At 33.4% G+C, this 17481-nt stretch overlaps 1 protein-coding gene across 1 annotated transcript in view; it reads right to left on the bottom strand.

Annotated features, from left to right (window-relative positions):
• Window positions 1–755: 755 nt before the first annotated feature.
• Window positions 756–17481, bottom strand: part of Clpx (caseinolytic mitochondrial matrix peptidase chaperone subunit X) — a 37655-nt gene continuing 20929 nt past the window's right edge. Inside the window, exons 6-14 of the mRNA XM_015480540.2 lie at window positions 17211–17252; window positions 13331–13507; window positions 12793–12957; window positions 11758–11846; window positions 10622–10786; window positions 6657–6956; window positions 5375–5467; window positions 3308–3414; window positions 756–2479 (exon numbers count right to left, since the gene is read on the bottom strand). Of these exons, the coding sequence (XP_015336026.1) occupies window positions 2389–2479; window positions 3308–3414; window positions 5375–5467; window positions 6657–6956; window positions 10622–10786; window positions 11758–11846; window positions 12793–12957; window positions 13331–13507; window positions 17211–17252 (1229 nt within the window). The 3' untranslated portion in view covers window positions 756–2388. The remainder of the gene's footprint in view (window positions 2480–3307; window positions 3415–5374; window positions 5468–6656; window positions 6957–10621; window positions 10787–11757; window positions 11847–12792; window positions 12958–13330; window positions 13508–17210; window positions 17253–17481) is intronic.

The raw sequence follows: 17481 nt of genomic DNA, 5'->3' as shown, positions 1-17481 counted from the left end.
TTTTTAGGGATTGGCTAGCTTCACTTAGCATAATCTGCTCTAATGCCATCCATTTCCCTGCAAATTCTATGATTTTGTCATTTTTTAATGCAGAGTAATACTCCATTGTGTATAAATGCCACTTTTTTTTTTTTTTTTTTTTTTTTTGAGACAGAGTCTTGCTAAGTAGCTGAGGTTGTCCTCAACTTGATCACTCAGCTTTCTGAGTCACTGGGATCACAGGTGTATACCATTACTGGTTTTAATCCTCATTTTTCACCGGACAATTCCTAATTATTCTTCCAGACTCATCTGGGCTACCACACCCCCACTATTATAATTCAATGAATTCTATGCTTACTTCCCTTAGAAAACTAGTAAGGTTCTTGAAAAGCTTGGTCTGCGTCCTTAGTGTCAGATTCCATGCAGGATATTTAAGTAAGGATTTGCAATGATGTTTAACATAAATTTTAATAAAACTTTCTCTGAATCTATAACTAGGAATATTTGTTAGAGGGACATGAAAGTGCCAGGGATTAACCAATCCCTGGAATAAAGCAGCTCATATAACATCTGTGCCCTTTTAAAATGGCACTGCTAGCCAGGCATGGTGGCATGCATCTGTAATCCCTGCTACTGGGAGGCTGAAGCACATGGATCAAAGCCAGCCTGGGCAACACAGCAAGAGCCCACCTCAGCGCTGCTCTGGCTGTCCTTTTTACTTTCAATGTAGAGGTTCCTGCATTGTTGTAATATTGACACACCACCACAATGGCTTTCATTTAGTCCTTTTGTTTTATTCAAATGCCAAAACATAAGTTCCCAGATACAAACTGTAGTTGTATTCATTTGTGTTTGATTTAAAAATATCAACTATGCTTTGTTAACAACTTGTGAAACCAAAGGTAAATTGTTGACCATAATGTCTCCCAGTCCATTTCTGGAGGATCTTAATATAACTACTCCCAATTTTCACTCTACAAAAAGGAAAATGATGCTATAAGAGAAAGATAATGAACAAAGTTAAAATACGAAAGATTCCTAAAGAGAATGTGAACCATTATTAGGGAGAGTAAGGATAACTTTTTCTATTTCACACTATAGCAATCAGGCTATACTCTGCAAAAGTGCATTTCTGGTCCTACCCCAGCCATAAATAGGTACCTCACATCCTTTTTATTATATCATAGCCCAAGCCTTCAACAGGATTTCTAATCTGTTAATAGCCTAAGAAAAAGTGAGTAAAAGGAAAACTAAAGACTAAAAACCAAAAAATGAACACAAATACTTAAAGGTACTCTGACTTAAACAATTTCAAATGAGACTGAATTGAACAATAATATAGAAACTGTGTCATTACAGAAGGAAAGGAAAAAAACCTTAAAGGGTACCCAGTTTAATAATAATGGAATTAAATAATATAATTTTCATTTGTTAAGTCCAAAAAATTTCCTCTTTTAGTTTTGCTATATAATGAAGATTAATAACTTATATTAGTGTGAACACATTCACTTTGGCTGATGGCAAAACACATTTTCTTTAATGTTCTATGAAGCCAAAGAATTAGATGTCTAGCATCAAAACAAAACAAGAAACTAGCTTAGTACTTTGGGAAAGTACACATTATCAGGGTATTTTACTTAATTCTGCACATGGCTGTTACTATGACACTGCATGCTAGTTAAAAGAATGAGATGTATGGTCTTTTTCTGAAGATTTATATCAGACTTAATTCCATCAACTCACCCTTAGTATTAAAAATGGCTCAAAGATGGCAAATAAATGAGACAAGTCGGTAAGAGAATGTCTTTTTTTTTTTTTTTTGTAAGTACCAAATGGGAAGTTAGCATCACACAATAGCAGATAAGACTAAGAATGTAGCTAAACAAATAATCAATTTATGGTCTTCAGGCTATTTTTTTCATGAAATTTTAAACTTCTTGAAACTACCTGGTCCAATTTGTAAGATGAATAAAATTCCAATATTTTCAGGAAATGAATGTTGGTAGAAAAAGGTAACACTAAAGAATGGTACCCCAATATTCAATTTTAAAGAATTTATTTTCCCATTTGTAGAGTAACATTATTGTAAAATCCACAGTTATTGCAATACCTGCATTGCTTAAAAGAACACCTAAGAATTTTGTTAAAGCATATTTTTTAAAAACTGAACCAAAATAATATACATTTTATCTCTAAACATTGTGCCATTAAAGTCCACATAATGTCCGCTGTATAAATCAATGTGATGTTACAATAATATACATGATCTGATTCTTATCCTAAAGGCTTCTGATCATGTATGATATCCAAGATAGATTCAACGCCTTTAATGTCAGACTGTAGAAACAGTTATGATCCTAAACATAAGAAGGAAAAGCTTTATATACAGGACAGAAGTCTGACAGTTTAGCTGTTTGCAGCATCTGCTTGGCGAGGCCATCCTTCTTCCTCAACTCCAGAGTCATACTCCTCTTCAGAGGATTCTTTTGTTGGGGCCCTATAATGAAAGTCATGTTTGTTTTTTAAATAAAAACCGAGATAAACAGGATTTCTAGATTCAAAGTAGCAAATTAATTTCCCTATCTAAAAAATCCACAAAACAAGCACTTTTAAGATTGCTTAGTAGTGAAATATGGGAAAAACTACAACACAGTTGCCAAGTACACTTTCCAACATTTTCCCTAATAAATTTCTTATTAAAACTATAACTTATGAGCCAGATTCAGTCCATTGCCTGTTTTTGTAAACAAAGACTTTCTGGAATACAGACATGCTTATTCATTTACATATTGTCTATGGCTACTCTTGTGCCACAAGGGCAGTTGTGAATAGTTGCAATACGGACCATAAAGCCCTAAAGTATTTATCTAGCCTTTTATGAGAATGTTTGCGGATTCTTGGAACAGATCAAATAAAGTAGTGAAAGATGTCAAATTTGTCAACTGGTACAACTACTGAAAGAAAAAAATTATGAACACAAAGTTTTAGTCTTATGAAAGATATGAAAAAAAGTCATTTTTTCAATTAAGAATTATTAGTAAAGTTCATTTTAATCTCTTAATTTTGACTACTTTTATGTTTCTTTTGATAATTTTTCCTTACGGGGAAAATGGATGCTAATTTTGAAGATCAATTTTCAAAAAGACTCACAAAATATTATTTCATAGGCCCAGATTAGATTTTTCAGAAAATTCATAAGATTACTTCCTTTACAAAAACACAAGGATTATTATGCAATTTTAAAATGACAGACCAAAAACTATAATAATAAAGACCAAAAAGGATCTTAAACTTTAGATCTTTTCTGGTTTGAAATACACTTTACCGAATGTATCCTGGTTCCTTTTTTCCTTCTACTACTTCTTTGTCAACCTCCACGCATACAATATCAGAATTAGGGACTTCAAACATTGGTTCTAGTAACAATTTTTCCTAAAGATATAAAAAGTAATAAATTACATGGAAAACAGGTTACATACAAAATACTTTTGTTCTATAGGTCAAGTGAATCCATTCACTCAAGAAAGACTGTCTATTGTACACTCAAAACTGAAATCAATGTAAAAATTTTCGCGTTCTTTATATAAAAACAAACCAAATTCAGAAAAATCTTTTTACAAATAAGCTATTTGTCTGTAGTTTTGCCTATTTAGGTCAACATGCATGTACAAAAAGACTATGCTTTCAAGCTCACATGTTAACTCAGAGCTGTCCTGGCTTATTCTATTATTGAGGAGATCAAAAGATAATCCTTACTTTGAAAACAGTTCATTCTAAATCACTTCTACCAAGCTCTTCAATTTCAAATGACGACTCCAAATGAACACTGGTCTCAAATGCTGCAGTGGATCTAAAATTGTTTACTACAGAAAACCAGACTTGCCTTTAGGTCAGGGCTTTGCCTCTGAGTGTTATTCTAAAGGAAAATACTGACTGAGGACCTCAAATTTTCTTAAAAATGTCAACTCTATTACCTTCTCTTCATGTTTATAAAACTGTCCTTAATCATTAACACTTTATTTCCAAGCCCTTATCAGAGAGTATAATCCCACACTATCTGTGATGGATGAAGTGTTTCAATCAGAAGTCCTACTAAGGAAAGGGAAATGATAGTTAGCAGTGAAATCATTAAAAGGGCCAGGCTCAATGGCACAACCTATAATTCCAGCAACTCAGGCAGCTGAGGCAGGAGAATCACAAGTTCAAGGCCAGCCTCAGCAACTTAGGGAGGCCCTAAGCAATTTAGTAAGAGCCTACCTCAAAATTAAAAATAAAAAAAGGCTAAAGATATAGCTCAATGGTAAATGTGTCTTTAGGTTCAATCCCCAATACCACAAAATGAAAAAGAAAAAAAATCCTTAAAAGGAAATAGGAACGGGGCTGGAGTTGTAGCTCAGCAGTAGAATACTCGCCTAGCATACGTGAGGCCCTCGGTTCGATACTCAGCAACACATTAAAATAAAGATATTGTGTCCAACTACAACTAAAACATAAACATTTAAAAAAAAAGAGGAAATAGGAACATGGGCTTGCTTTGGGAGCAGGTTGAGTATATAGTAATTCATTGTACAGTCAGACATGGAGGGCAGGGAAAAAAAACTCTAGAGAGGGTAATGGCAGAAAAATAGTCTGTATATCTGGGAAGTATACAAAGTTTAAAAGTAGGCATGGTGGTACACACTTATAATCCCAACTACTAGGAAGGTTGAGGCAGGAAGATTCAAAGTTTGAGGCTTGCCTAGGCAACTTAGTGAGATCCTCATCTCAAAGTATAAAATAAAAAGGATTGGGGATGTAACTCAGTGACAGAGTACTTGCCTAGCAATATGTGAGGCCCTGGGTTCAACTCCCAGTACAGAAAAAAAAAAAAAAAAAAAAAATGTGAGTTCACCTCATAGAAGAACTGAGGGGTAAAATGTCATGGTGTCTGCAACTTACTTTCAATCAAATAAAAATGGGGCTTTCAATTGGTCTCAGAAAGGGCTCAGTACTTAGAATAAAGGACCACATAGAATTTCTTCAAATTGTTCTATGATCCTGATTTTCTGTATTTCACTTATCATATTATGTATGTGTCCTTGTTTGCAAACACCTTAAAGTTCCTTTTTGTTTTCTGGTGCTGGGAATTGAATCCAGGGATTCATGCATGTTAAGCAAGTGTTCTACCACTGAACCATACCCCCAACCCCAAAGAACCTTTCTGGGGGAAAAAAAAAAAAAGAAAATCTGCTGTGACCTCCATCCTCTCTGTCCCCTCAAGAAAGTCACACAAACACATACAAAGAAACTTTAGGCTGATTCTGTAAATACATTTGCAAAAGCAAAACAGGAGGCTTAATAGTCTCAAAACTCATGCCAAGAAATAATCTATTTTAGAATAACACCAACTTACCATTATGGACCGAAGGCCTCGTGCACCTGTTTTTCGTTCTAGTGCCAATCTAGCTATGGCTTTCAAAGCATCCTCAGTAACATTCAGTTCACACTACAAATAGATTAAAAATAAAGGAAAACTTAGATAATCCTTGATAATATTTTCCTAATATAATCATATAGCATTTGAGCTATTAACTATAATTATCACCATTATTCTTTTTAGAATCATAGAATTTTAGAACTAAATGAAACCAATGCTTTGACTTTCCAGATAAATAAGTTTTAGAGGGATAGTCTGATCCAACTACAACTCTGGTGGTAGTGGTCAAAGATAGCCTTGGGCTGGGGATGTGGCTCAAGCGGTAGCGCACTCGCCTGGCATGCATGTGGCCCAGGTTCGATCCTCAGCACCACATACAAAGATGTTGTGTCTGCCAAAAACTAAAAAATAAATATTAAAAAATTCTCTCTCTAAAAAAAAAAAAAATAAAAAAAATAAAAAAAAAATAGCCTTGAAACAGGAAGACCAATTGGGAACCAAGGCAGAGGTCAAGAAGAATGATAAAGGAGCTTGATTTTAGGCAGTGACAACAGAGAGAAGATGACTGATATTTAGAGATGTTAAATTCATAAAACCCAAAACATTTACTATCTGGTTGAATGTGTGGGCTAGATTGACTTATCATGTGTTTACTACAGATATGTAGATATGAAAGCTAATAAAGTTTTATTTAGACAAGTGTACAACAATATAAGCCAAGTGCCAGTAACACATGTAATCCCAGGGAGGATTACAGGGAGGCTGAAGCAAGAGGATCCTAAGTTTGAGCCCAGTCTCAGCAATTTAGTGAGACCCTGTCTCAAAATAATAAAAAGGGCTGTGGGTGCACCTCAGTGGTAAAACATCCCTGAGTTCAATCCCCAGTAGTAGGGGGAAAAATATATGAAAGTATATATAGTATGTGACAATAAAAGTATTTAGAATGTCAGTGATAAAAGGACAATGCTGTGTATTTGGTTTAGAGGGGAAGGCCAATGACATCATTTCTTTCTATATACATCCTTGGGCTTTACATCACAATGATGTTTAATTTAGAAAAAAAGGAACCCCTAAATGTCTATGTAACACAATGTGCCTTCCTTGATTCATAGATCTATACCTAGTAAGAAATAGACTTATACTTAGTGAGGAACATTCCAGATGAACAGGATTCCTTTTTAAATCTGGAAGGCTAATTTAGGTATTTTAGAATTTCAACAGCGAGAAAATAATTAAATATGAAGAATAAAAACCTAACCTTATCCATGCTGAATAAGGCTTGGTATTGAGGAATAACAGCATTACGTGGCTCAGTTAGTATTTGTACAAGCGTTTTCTCATCTAGGCTATGCAAAGGAACCACCACAGGTAATCGTCCCACAAACTCAGGAATCATGCCAAATTCAATGAGATCTCTGGCTTCTACATGACGTAATAACCGATCTTTTTCTTCAATGTCTTGGTGAGTATTTGATTCTCCACTTCGATTAGCAAGATCTGCAGCAGCTGCAGCCCTTCTGCCTTTTCCCAGATTAGATGGTGTTCCAAATCCAAGATACTGCCAAAGAAATCATGCATATTATAAACAGTAGAATAAAGCTTAAGCACTTTACATACATACCTCATGTGATCTTTGCAACAATTCTACAAAGAAAGTTTTATTATTATTCACATTTTATAAAGGCGTAAAACAGGCTTATAGAGATTAAGTCCTTTGACCAAAGTCTTGCTGTAAGGGGCAAACCAAGAACTTGGGTCTGTCTGCCTTCAGAACTGTGTCTGCCTAATCACTACAGGATAATCAACTCTCAAAGCATTCTAACAGAAGTAGATATGTAAGACCTATTAAGTGAAGTCCCTTAGAACTCAGATAATAAAGTTGCAGAGTTTAGCCAAGACCACTAGACAAGTGTGCTTTCTAAAAGGTATAAGAAATATGAAAATTGAGATATCAATTTTTGTCATCAAAGTTAATTTTGTAGTACTATAAATTAGGACAATGCTTATGGAATAAACAGTCTTATAAAAAAATTATATACAAACATCAGATTCTGCACTGCTGTGGCTTTGGGACTTCATTTGGCATTGACATCCCATTGTTAAACATTCTACTAAAATCATGATTTGGGGCTGCATACATCAATCTATGAGTTAGAATAATTCAGATTTTACAAGGAACCTAAGGATGATTCTAACCCAATGCTAACTTTGTTGAATGAGGGTTGATTATTGAAAGGTTTATAGTCTTGATGCAGTCAACATAAAAGAACCATACTCCAGTCAGCTGTTAGAAGGTTTAATCCTTACACATCATATAGTTTATGTTAAAAGTACAAGAGAAGCATGTTATACAAGAACATAGCCTAAGCTAAAAATTGGTCCATACTGCACTAAATGTTTGTGTTTCCCCAAAATTCAAATGCTGAAATCTTAATCCACAAGGTGATGGTATTAGGAGATGAGCTTTTGGGACATGATAAAGTCATAGGGTGGAGTCCTCATGAATGGGGTTAGTATTCTTATACTAACTATACTATCCTTTGTCTTTTTTGCCCTGTAAGGTTACAGTGAGAAGATGGTCATCCATGAGGAAACAGGTCCTCAAAAGACATCAGATAAACTGGTGGCTTGATCCTAGACTTCCCAGTCTCCAGAATTGTGAGAAAGAAATTTCTGTTGTTTGCAAACCACCTAATCTACGGTATTTTATTACAGCAGTCTGAATAAATTAAGACACGGTTCCTCTGATTCTCCAAGCTGTGTACATGAAGAGTTGCAAAATACCTTTCATTCAATAATTTTAACATTGAAATTTATCTAACATAAAAGCATATATAATAATAAATCTATATACTCATAAAAATGTTAAAACTCAGGATACATGCCTGAAGACAGACTTTATCCCCAAAGGGGTAATCTTAAGAGAGAGAATATATAAAAGTATAAAAGTATTACAAGTACTATGAGAGATGACTACTGGGCACTGTGGCAGTAGAAAAGATCCACATACTGGGGAGAAGTGACCAAGAAAATCTTCACAGAGAAATTAATTGATCATTTAACAGGTATTTGCTGACTGAATTGATATAGGGGAAAAAAGAGGCAAAAGCAAGTAGAATAAAAGGACTGTAAACAGTTTCATATGGTTGAAACACAGGTATATTATTTTTTATATTTATTTTTTAGTTGGACACAATATTTTTTTAATTATTTTTATGTGGTGCTTATTAGGATGGAACGCAGGGCCTCGAACGTGCTAGGTGAGTGCTCTATCGCTAAGCCACAACCCCAGCCCCCACAGGTATATTATTTAATATTGTATTCTTGGCTTTTAATGAGGGTTGATAAAAACAATACCTGCATGGGGTTCTTAATCTTCTATAAAATCACTCTTGGAGAGTCTCATGTCTCTTTCTCCATTACATTAAGATTTATGCAACATATCCTTTTAAAACTCTCTCTCCTAAAAATCTGATATGCTTCCTCCCTTTTTCATGTAATAACTACAGCCCATGACTTCCCCCTATTTTTTTGTTTATAGGTTTGTAGCTAAATGAAGTAACTTAATTCTCAATGGGTCAAAACTATATCTAAATCTTTCTTTTACATGTTTTTTATTCCTTTCTGATATTACTTTTAATTGTTCTATACTACATGTTTCAGCATCAAATTCTTTTTAGAAGTATAAAGAAATATTAAATGTAAATTAATGAGTACATGGTCCCTGTTTTTGGTTACAGAATTTCAAATACAAGGTTATCTCTTACCCACACATGAAGAAAAAAAGAATTTCTTCTAATTTGTTAATTTATGCAGAATAGCAACAGTAAGAAAAATACAGTTCATAGTTAATTTATATTTTTCCTACTGTTGCAATTCTACATAAATTCATACAAAAATAAAAATCTAACCTTATTCATGCTGAATAAGGCCTGATTACATGGCTCAGTTATTATTTGTAAAAGTGTTTTCTCATGTAGGGTATGCGAAGAAACTACCAAGGGAACAAATACTACTCTACTGCTACTTAAACTCATGCATTAAACTAGACACTGATAACCAAGAAGACTCAAAGAAAACAACACAGGGAACCGCTAATTTGACATTCATTTTGGTAGAATGTTATAATAACATACAAGTGAACATTTGTGGCTAGTTATTAAGTAAAACACAAACACATGAAAAATCCATGTGTGTTCTGTACTTCTTGCCACCATGTTGATGTTACATTTTATATAATCAATCAACAGACAGGTCATGAGCATGTAATTTGAAGACCTGAAGAAGTTAAGTCCCAGTCCCAGTTAAAAACAGGGCTTGCCAGGTACCCCAGCAACTCGGGAGGCTGAGACAGGAGGATCACAAGTTCAAAGCCAGCCTCAGCAATATCGAGGTGCTAAGCAACTCAGTGAGACTCTGTCTCTAAATAAAATACAAATAGGGCTGGTGATGTGGCTCAGTGGTCAAGTGCCCCTGAGTTCAAACTACAATACCAAAAAACAAACAAACAAAAAAACAGGGCTTAGCCAGGAACAGTGTTGTCCGCCTATAATCCTAGTGGCTTGGGAGGCTGAGCAGGAGGATGGTGAGTTCAAAGCCTGCCTCAACAAAAGCAAGGCACTAAGCAACTCAGTGAGACCCTTTCTCTAAATAAAATACAAAACAGGGCTGGGAATATGGCTCAGTGTCAAGTGCCCCTGAGTTCAAACCTTGGTACCCCTCCAAAGAAACAAAAAACAAAAAGAAACATCTATGAAACTAGGTAAAATGACAACCCCACTCCCAAATGGTTTCTTCTATTTGTAAATGCCAGCAGTGATTTATGATAGACTCTATGGGAAGGAACAATGGAGACAAGCTGTTTAATAGACTTTAGTAAACATGGCAGAAGGAATTAATAAAAATTTTACTAATATAGCAGCTACCTCAAATGATAAGAGAACTCCATACATAAATATAAAATTGAATTCATCATATTATACTTTAAAAATGCCCACATCTAGTATTTTGAAATCCTCTAATTTACTGCTCTAAAATTAAAACAACCTGTAATATACTTCTGATATACTCTAACCCTCAATGACTGGTAGTCATAGATATGAGAACAGAAACTGAGTTTCCATAAAATCATTACATAACTTTCTTTTAAGATAAGAACTACTTTAAAATGTAACTACTTTAAAAAGTAACTCTGTAATGCTCCAACTCCTCAGAAAAACTTACCTTCTCATTTTTTCTTCTGCTGATGATTCTGTCTAAACCATTAAAAGCACCGGATGCAACAAACAGGATATTTGTTGTATCAACTTGTACTGTTTCTCCTCGTAGCTTTCGGGAATTCTTCTCTGGAACATTGACTATTGTGCCTTCTAGTAGTTTTAATAAGCCCTAAATAAAGAATGATTTATAGCATCACCATATATAAGTGCATTATTTATCATAATTTACGTAATGGCATTCAATGGGGAAATAATATGTGGTTATGGTCAATGAGCATAACTAATGAAAACTCCCACATAACAACTAACATAAAAAATCAAATGTACCTATCAGCTTAATAATTCATGAATTTATTTGAAATGAATACAAGACTCCTGATGCATTGTAAGTGAGGAAATAGTCAATCTAAGAAGTTGTTTTTGATAACAAAGCCATAACTCTGACCAAAAGACAGAATTATGATTCTATAAAATGGTTCCTAAACATAGTGGGAGCATTCAAAATTTAAAAATAGTTGGTTTGTCTTTCATATAAATTAAAATTCTTTTCTACTCCAGTTTAAACTTTGGAAATATATTTTGAGATGCCTTCATAAAAATAAAATTATCTAGCACATATCTTTGTTACTGTTTAAAAAGTGAAGCAATTTGCTATACCTTTTAGTTTATATCATAATTAATTACCACTAAAAGGTTAAGTTGGCCAATAGATCATTGTAACTTCAATTATGACTCTGAAGGAATGACACACTATTTGACACCTATCTTCTAACTAAGTGGAAAGAATAAAACATGTATAGTTCATTCATGTCTAGTTAGAATCAGAACTTTTTCAAGAGTCTTCTAGAATGCTTAACTGGGCCTTTGAGGAATAAAAATAATAAAAATTAAGTTTTGTTTTTTCTGTTCTTTAAAATATTTTTAATTTCTCAAGAAAAGTAATTTGTTACATAAAATCATTAATAACTTTCTTTTAAGATCAGAACTACTTTAAAATGGTATGTGAAGTTTAGGGTGAGAGGAATAAAACAAATTAAAAAAAAAAAATCTAATTGAATGTGAAACCAAACGTACAATATTTGGGAAGCTGATGTATTCCCTTCCTTTTAGTGGGCTTGAACAAAATATTCAACTGCTTACTTGCTGAACGCCTTCTCCACCTACATCCCGTAATTGATGAATGCCTGGCACACTGCCAATCTTATCTACTTCATCCAGAAAGACAATTCCTATAATTTAAGGAGGATTCTATTTATAATATGAAAATGATATACACAAGATAGCCTCAGCTTTAAAAGACTAGAGAACTACTGAGCAAGGTTGTTCAATTTTTCATACTTAACATATGCAATGGATTGATATATTAAAAACATATTGCTCTCTAATTCATCTATCGTTTTGTGCAAATACTTTGAAATTTATTCAATAATATCATTTGAGTATGATAAGCAAAGCTCTTTGATAACAGTTATCTACTCCACTAATATACTCAAGTTCTTTAATATGAGAAGCTGAGATACAGTGTGGAAGCATGAGGTACATGCAGTGCTGGCAGTAGCAAAACTTTAGCTTGCTCTTTCCCATCTACATTCTTGCATTTAAAAAATATTTATTTATTTACTTTATTTATTTACTTTTATGTGGTGCTGAGGATTGAACCCAGGGCCTTGCATGTGCTAGGTGAGCACTCTACCACTGAACCACAACCCTAGCCCCCTACATTTTTGTCTTAAAGGAATTTGGACAGGAAGCTGTCATGCTCTTCATGTAAACAAGTAAACAGGATAGATGGAGAAATGAAGCATTTATGCCATCCTGTAGGTCAACAGGCTAAACTGTTTCTAGACTCACCCATTCTAAACTCACTTGCTCTTGCCCAAGTCTCCACTCCTGTCCCTACCCCAGCATTAGGAGTCTGGAGGGGAGTTAGACAAGGAAAAACAATGATAATGTTAAGGATCTAATGGAATAGTAACTTGACCCTAGCAGCCACCTTAGTGACCAAAAGATAAAGCAAACTTATGGCCCTTACTGAATGTGCTAGAAAGTATATAACAAAGGTACTTCTATAAAATTATAGAATTTTAACCATTAATTCAAAACAAATGTTGTTTCTTAATATTAATTTCCCAAAATATTAAATCTGGGGATAGACAAGCTATGCTGCCAACATACCTTGTTGTGCTTTTTCTACATTATAATTGGCATCTTGGAGCAGTTTGGCAATCACAGATTCAATATCTTCACCTACATATCCAGCCTGAGTCAAAGTTGTACAGTCACAGATAGCAAAAGGGACATCAAGGCATTTAGCTAAAGTTTGTGCCAGCAGGGTTTTACCTAAAAACAGAAACAGAAACTAAAAGTTTACTAAAAATAAATTGACAATAAGTTTTTCTACAAAAATGCAAAATAAATTTGAGTAGTTTATAATAAAAGTCATTAACTGGAAGATCTTTTCTCCACTATTATTCAGATCTAATTTTATCTTATTATTATTCCTGTTAAGAAGTTAGGAATTGGCCAGAAGGTTAATACTAACATCTCAAGGTCAGCTTGAAGCCTAAACAAGAAAACTGACAATGTATTTAGAAAATCAGTCTTAAATTTTCTTCATAAAATCCAGAATCCCTCAATCACAGATATAAATTACAGAATCATTTATATTCTATTTTTTTAAGTCACTAGTAAAACTTCCCAGGAAGTTATTTACCTGACCCAGTTGGTCCAAGCAGCAAAATATTACTTTTTTCAAGTTTTATATCATCATGAGAAGAATCCAATACTTCACCTCCTCGTTTTTCCTGAGGTATTTGTTGATTTACCTGTTGCTGCATTGATGCTCCTAAAGCATTACCATGTGGGCTAATTCCAGCAATCTGAAGCAATTCTGAAAAAAAAGCCAAAGGAATTACTAGAGCTGCATCTGAATTTTCTTGAAAATAGGCTCCATAAAACTCTATATCTAAAACTAAATTCCAATTTAGAAAAATTTAAATGTCAACATTTTTTCTTATCTAAAAAAGGAAAAAAAAATCTCCAATTATGTCTAGCAAGAAATGTACAACACAAAATTATACAAAGAATCAAGGAAAGAAAATGGATTCTTCCCACCCTCATTATTTAGTAAATGTTAAAGAATGATATTTCACCCAAAGGAAGGCAGTAATAGTGCTAAGAGTCAGAAATCTTTAGCTAAATGTACAACACAAATAGCTATATGATCTTTGGCAAGTGTATGTTTATGGCACAATGTTCACTGTGATTCAAATAGCAATAATACCTGTCCTGTTGATTTCAAACACACAATTGAAAAGAGTAGATAAAATGCAATTGATTTGGGGGCATGCTGAAAGATGAAAATGGGATGTTATTATTTTTTTTCAGCAAGAGAAATGATGAATGGAAAGAGGAAAAAACAATTGGATTCTAGTCTCAATTCTGTTGCTTCAGGGATATGGGACCATGGAAAGACACTTAACTTTCCTGGACCTGCTTCCATATTTACAATGGGAAAATACTAAAACATATGACCTTTATAGTTTCTTTCACATCTCGAAATGATTGTATGAGTATCCAAAAAAACAAAAACAAAATAAAGGGGTTGGAGTGGTGGCTCAGTGGTAGAGTGCTCGCCTAGCATGCATGAGGCACTGGGTTCCATCCTCGGCACCACATAAAAACAAACTAATGTATCCACCTAAAACTAAAAAGATACATAAATAAATAAATATTTAAAAAATAAAAAAACATAAAACATGGTTAAGTCTCACTATTCCTGGCCCTATCTGAATCTCTGATTTTGACAGGTCTCAAAAGGGAGCTCTCTAGTCCGTTCAATATAGATACAATGCCTAATTAGACAGGATTAATATTGCTGGTAAGTATCAGTTTATCAGCTCAGGTCCCTACCAAAATGAATCTTTTTTTTTTTTTTTAAGACATCCCTGTGGTGTCATGTAGAAATAACTAAGAAAGAACTGTGATTTCTTTATATATATATATATTTTTTTTTTTTTAATTGTAGTTGGACATAACACCTTTATTTCACTAGTTTATTTTTGTATGTGGTGCTGAGGATCAAACCCAGAGTCTCGCACACGCAAGGCGAGCACTCTACCACTGAGCCACAATCCCAGAATCTTTTTTAAAAAAAGAATGAATCTTTTACAAAAAAAATTTTTGTAGTTGTAGATGGAAAGCATGCCTTTATTTTATTTTATTTATTTTTTTTATGCAATGCTAAGGATCAAATCCAATGTCTCAGACATGCTAGGCAAGTGCTCTGCCACTGAGCTACAGCCCCAGCCCCCCAAAATCAATCTTCATTCTCGCTTTCTCTTGGTTGAGGGAAAGAATCCAACTAATTTTTAAAGATTATCCAAAATTGTAAATATCTAGATTATTCCTGGTTCTTAGCATTTGAGAAATCATTTGAGAAATATCATATTTGTTTATATTTCTGGATTTATTTTTAAGTTGTTTCTAAGAAATGGGTTAAAAATATCAGTGCTTTTTCAATGCATTAATTTAATCAAACATGGTTCAGTAGACATACCTTATTATGGTCCTATTCCATCTGGCTGTCACTTTTAAACTCTCTTCATACTTAAGGTAAAGGGTTAATCTAGTCATCAAATTTGTGTTCAACTAACATTTGAATTTAAGTTGTGCTCCATTTGAGAGATAATGATTTGTGAAAAATTCATAATCTGCATCAGGTAAGAAAACTCACTCTCCTATATGAGTTTAATTAAATTATTGGTAAAATCTTTTTTTTTAATTTCAGAAAAATCTACTTAGGAATTGTGACAATGTGGAAGGGATCTGGCTGCATTTTAGCTGTGCTCAATGGAAAAAAATGATTCAGATAAATAATTTGAACAAAATTACAAATGCTATATTAACTACATAATAGGTGTTTAATTTACTCAATGATTCAAATTTTTAAAAAGAGGAATAATTTGCCAGGCATGGTGGCACACACCTGTAATCCCAGAGACTCGAGAGGCTGAGGCAGGAGGATTTCAAGTTCAAAGCCAACCTCAGCAAAAGGAAAGTGCTAAGCAACTTAGTGAGACCCTGTCTCTAAATAAAATGCAAAACAGGACTGGGGGTGTGGCTCATTGGTTCAGTGCCCCTGAGTTCAATCTCCAGTACCAAAAAAAAAAAAAAAAAAGAAACAATATTATGTTCCAATGATAGAGGAAAAAAAGTTATATCAGTATAAAAGCTGTATGCTGATCTCCAAGAGATTTCCAAAGGGTTTCAGGAGAATAATTTTGATTATATATGATTTTGGTCTAGTGGCCTAACTTAGAACCTAAAATCCTATGTAAGACTTTACTAAACTGTACATAATGATACATTAAAACAAGTAAATTGCTTTTACCTAAGTTATTCAATACTGTCAATTGTTAACATTTAATAACATTAAATTACTACATGTATTACAAGACAGGTCTTTCAAAATACTCACTATAGACTTTCTTTACTAATTCATACCAGTTCTACTAGCCATCAGTATACTTATGAATATACTGCTAAGTCAATATGTAATTATATTTTTGGACTATGAAATATAGATTATACATGCACTTAGTTTATTATTTAGATCTTACATTCTTATATAATCTAATTCTATTGAAATTGGTTAAATTTCTTAATTTTATCATGCACAATATATCGGCATTTCCATAGATTTAAAAATAACTAGTGACAAATATACTTTTCTTATATGCAGAAAATTCATGCCAGAGGTGATAAAACAGTTATATTATAATGGCTCAAATGTATGTGTAGTATACTTTAAAGAGTTGATATATAGTACTGCTTGGTTCAAAGGCAAAGGTGCAAGTATCAAACTGTCAATTTTCCTCTGTTATTTCAATTAATAAAGCAAAAAAACATGTTAACCTTATTATGACACCTCTGGAACCTTCACCTTCTGTGCAGCAGCCAAAAGAATGGTATAAATTTCAATGGTATAAGACTCTCTTTGATGTATTAGGTCCAATTCCAAACCCTCCATCAGACTATCTGATAATTATAGGTGCAAAGAGCTAGAAACAATGAACTGGGGCTTATTCATAATTTGCAAGACTTTAAATTTCATAAATACCAAAAAAGAAATGGAGCAAAGAGTAGCTGGAAGATACTTTGCCCTCTATTAAAGTTCTAATCACTTAAAGCAGGCCAACTCTAATTTTATATCTTTATTTTATTATTATTTTTTTTAACCAAAGATATAAAATAGCAAACTACAGATTTTAAAAAGAACCTGTTAATGTATTTATATTTATAGAGAAAAACTACATAAAATACTTTGTATTTCTCCAAGCTATGCTTTAAGAGTGTCATAACAGAAAAGATAAAATCAACTACTTGAAATAACCCAACTACACAAATTAGGTATGATAAACTGTTCCCAACTTAGTATCAACCATGTATGATAAACACATTTAAAAAATACACATCTTTCTGGTATACAAGGAAATATATGTTTATCATTACTATCAAATGTTGAGACATTTGACTAAGGTAAATCTCAAAAGGAAGGAAGATTACAGAGGAGGATCTGAGAGATCACTTACTTGTAAATCTGTACTCATCTTCCCGTCTTCTTATTTCTAACTCTAAGAAAAAGATGGAAATAGTAACATGTGAAAATATTACATATTAGTTTAGTTTTGAAGAACAATGAGTATCCCATCTCTTGCCCTCTTTCAAATATATTTAACAGATGTATTCATTAACATTGTTTTTAGCTTTTCACTTCAGCCTTCCAAGTTCCTGGAAATGAAAAAATTTGTACACTATATCCTTTCTATATTAAACAAAACCAAACCAGGTTTAATGATGACT

The sequence above is a fragment of the Marmota marmota genome, unplaced genomic scaffold, assembly GCF_001458135.2.
Source record: "Marmota marmota marmota unplaced genomic scaffold, marMar, whole genome shotgun sequence".
NCBI classification, from domain to species: domain Eukaryota; kingdom Metazoa; phylum Chordata; class Mammalia; order Rodentia; family Sciuridae; genus Marmota; species Marmota marmota.
This window is presented reverse-complemented; position numbering and strand designations above follow the sequence as displayed.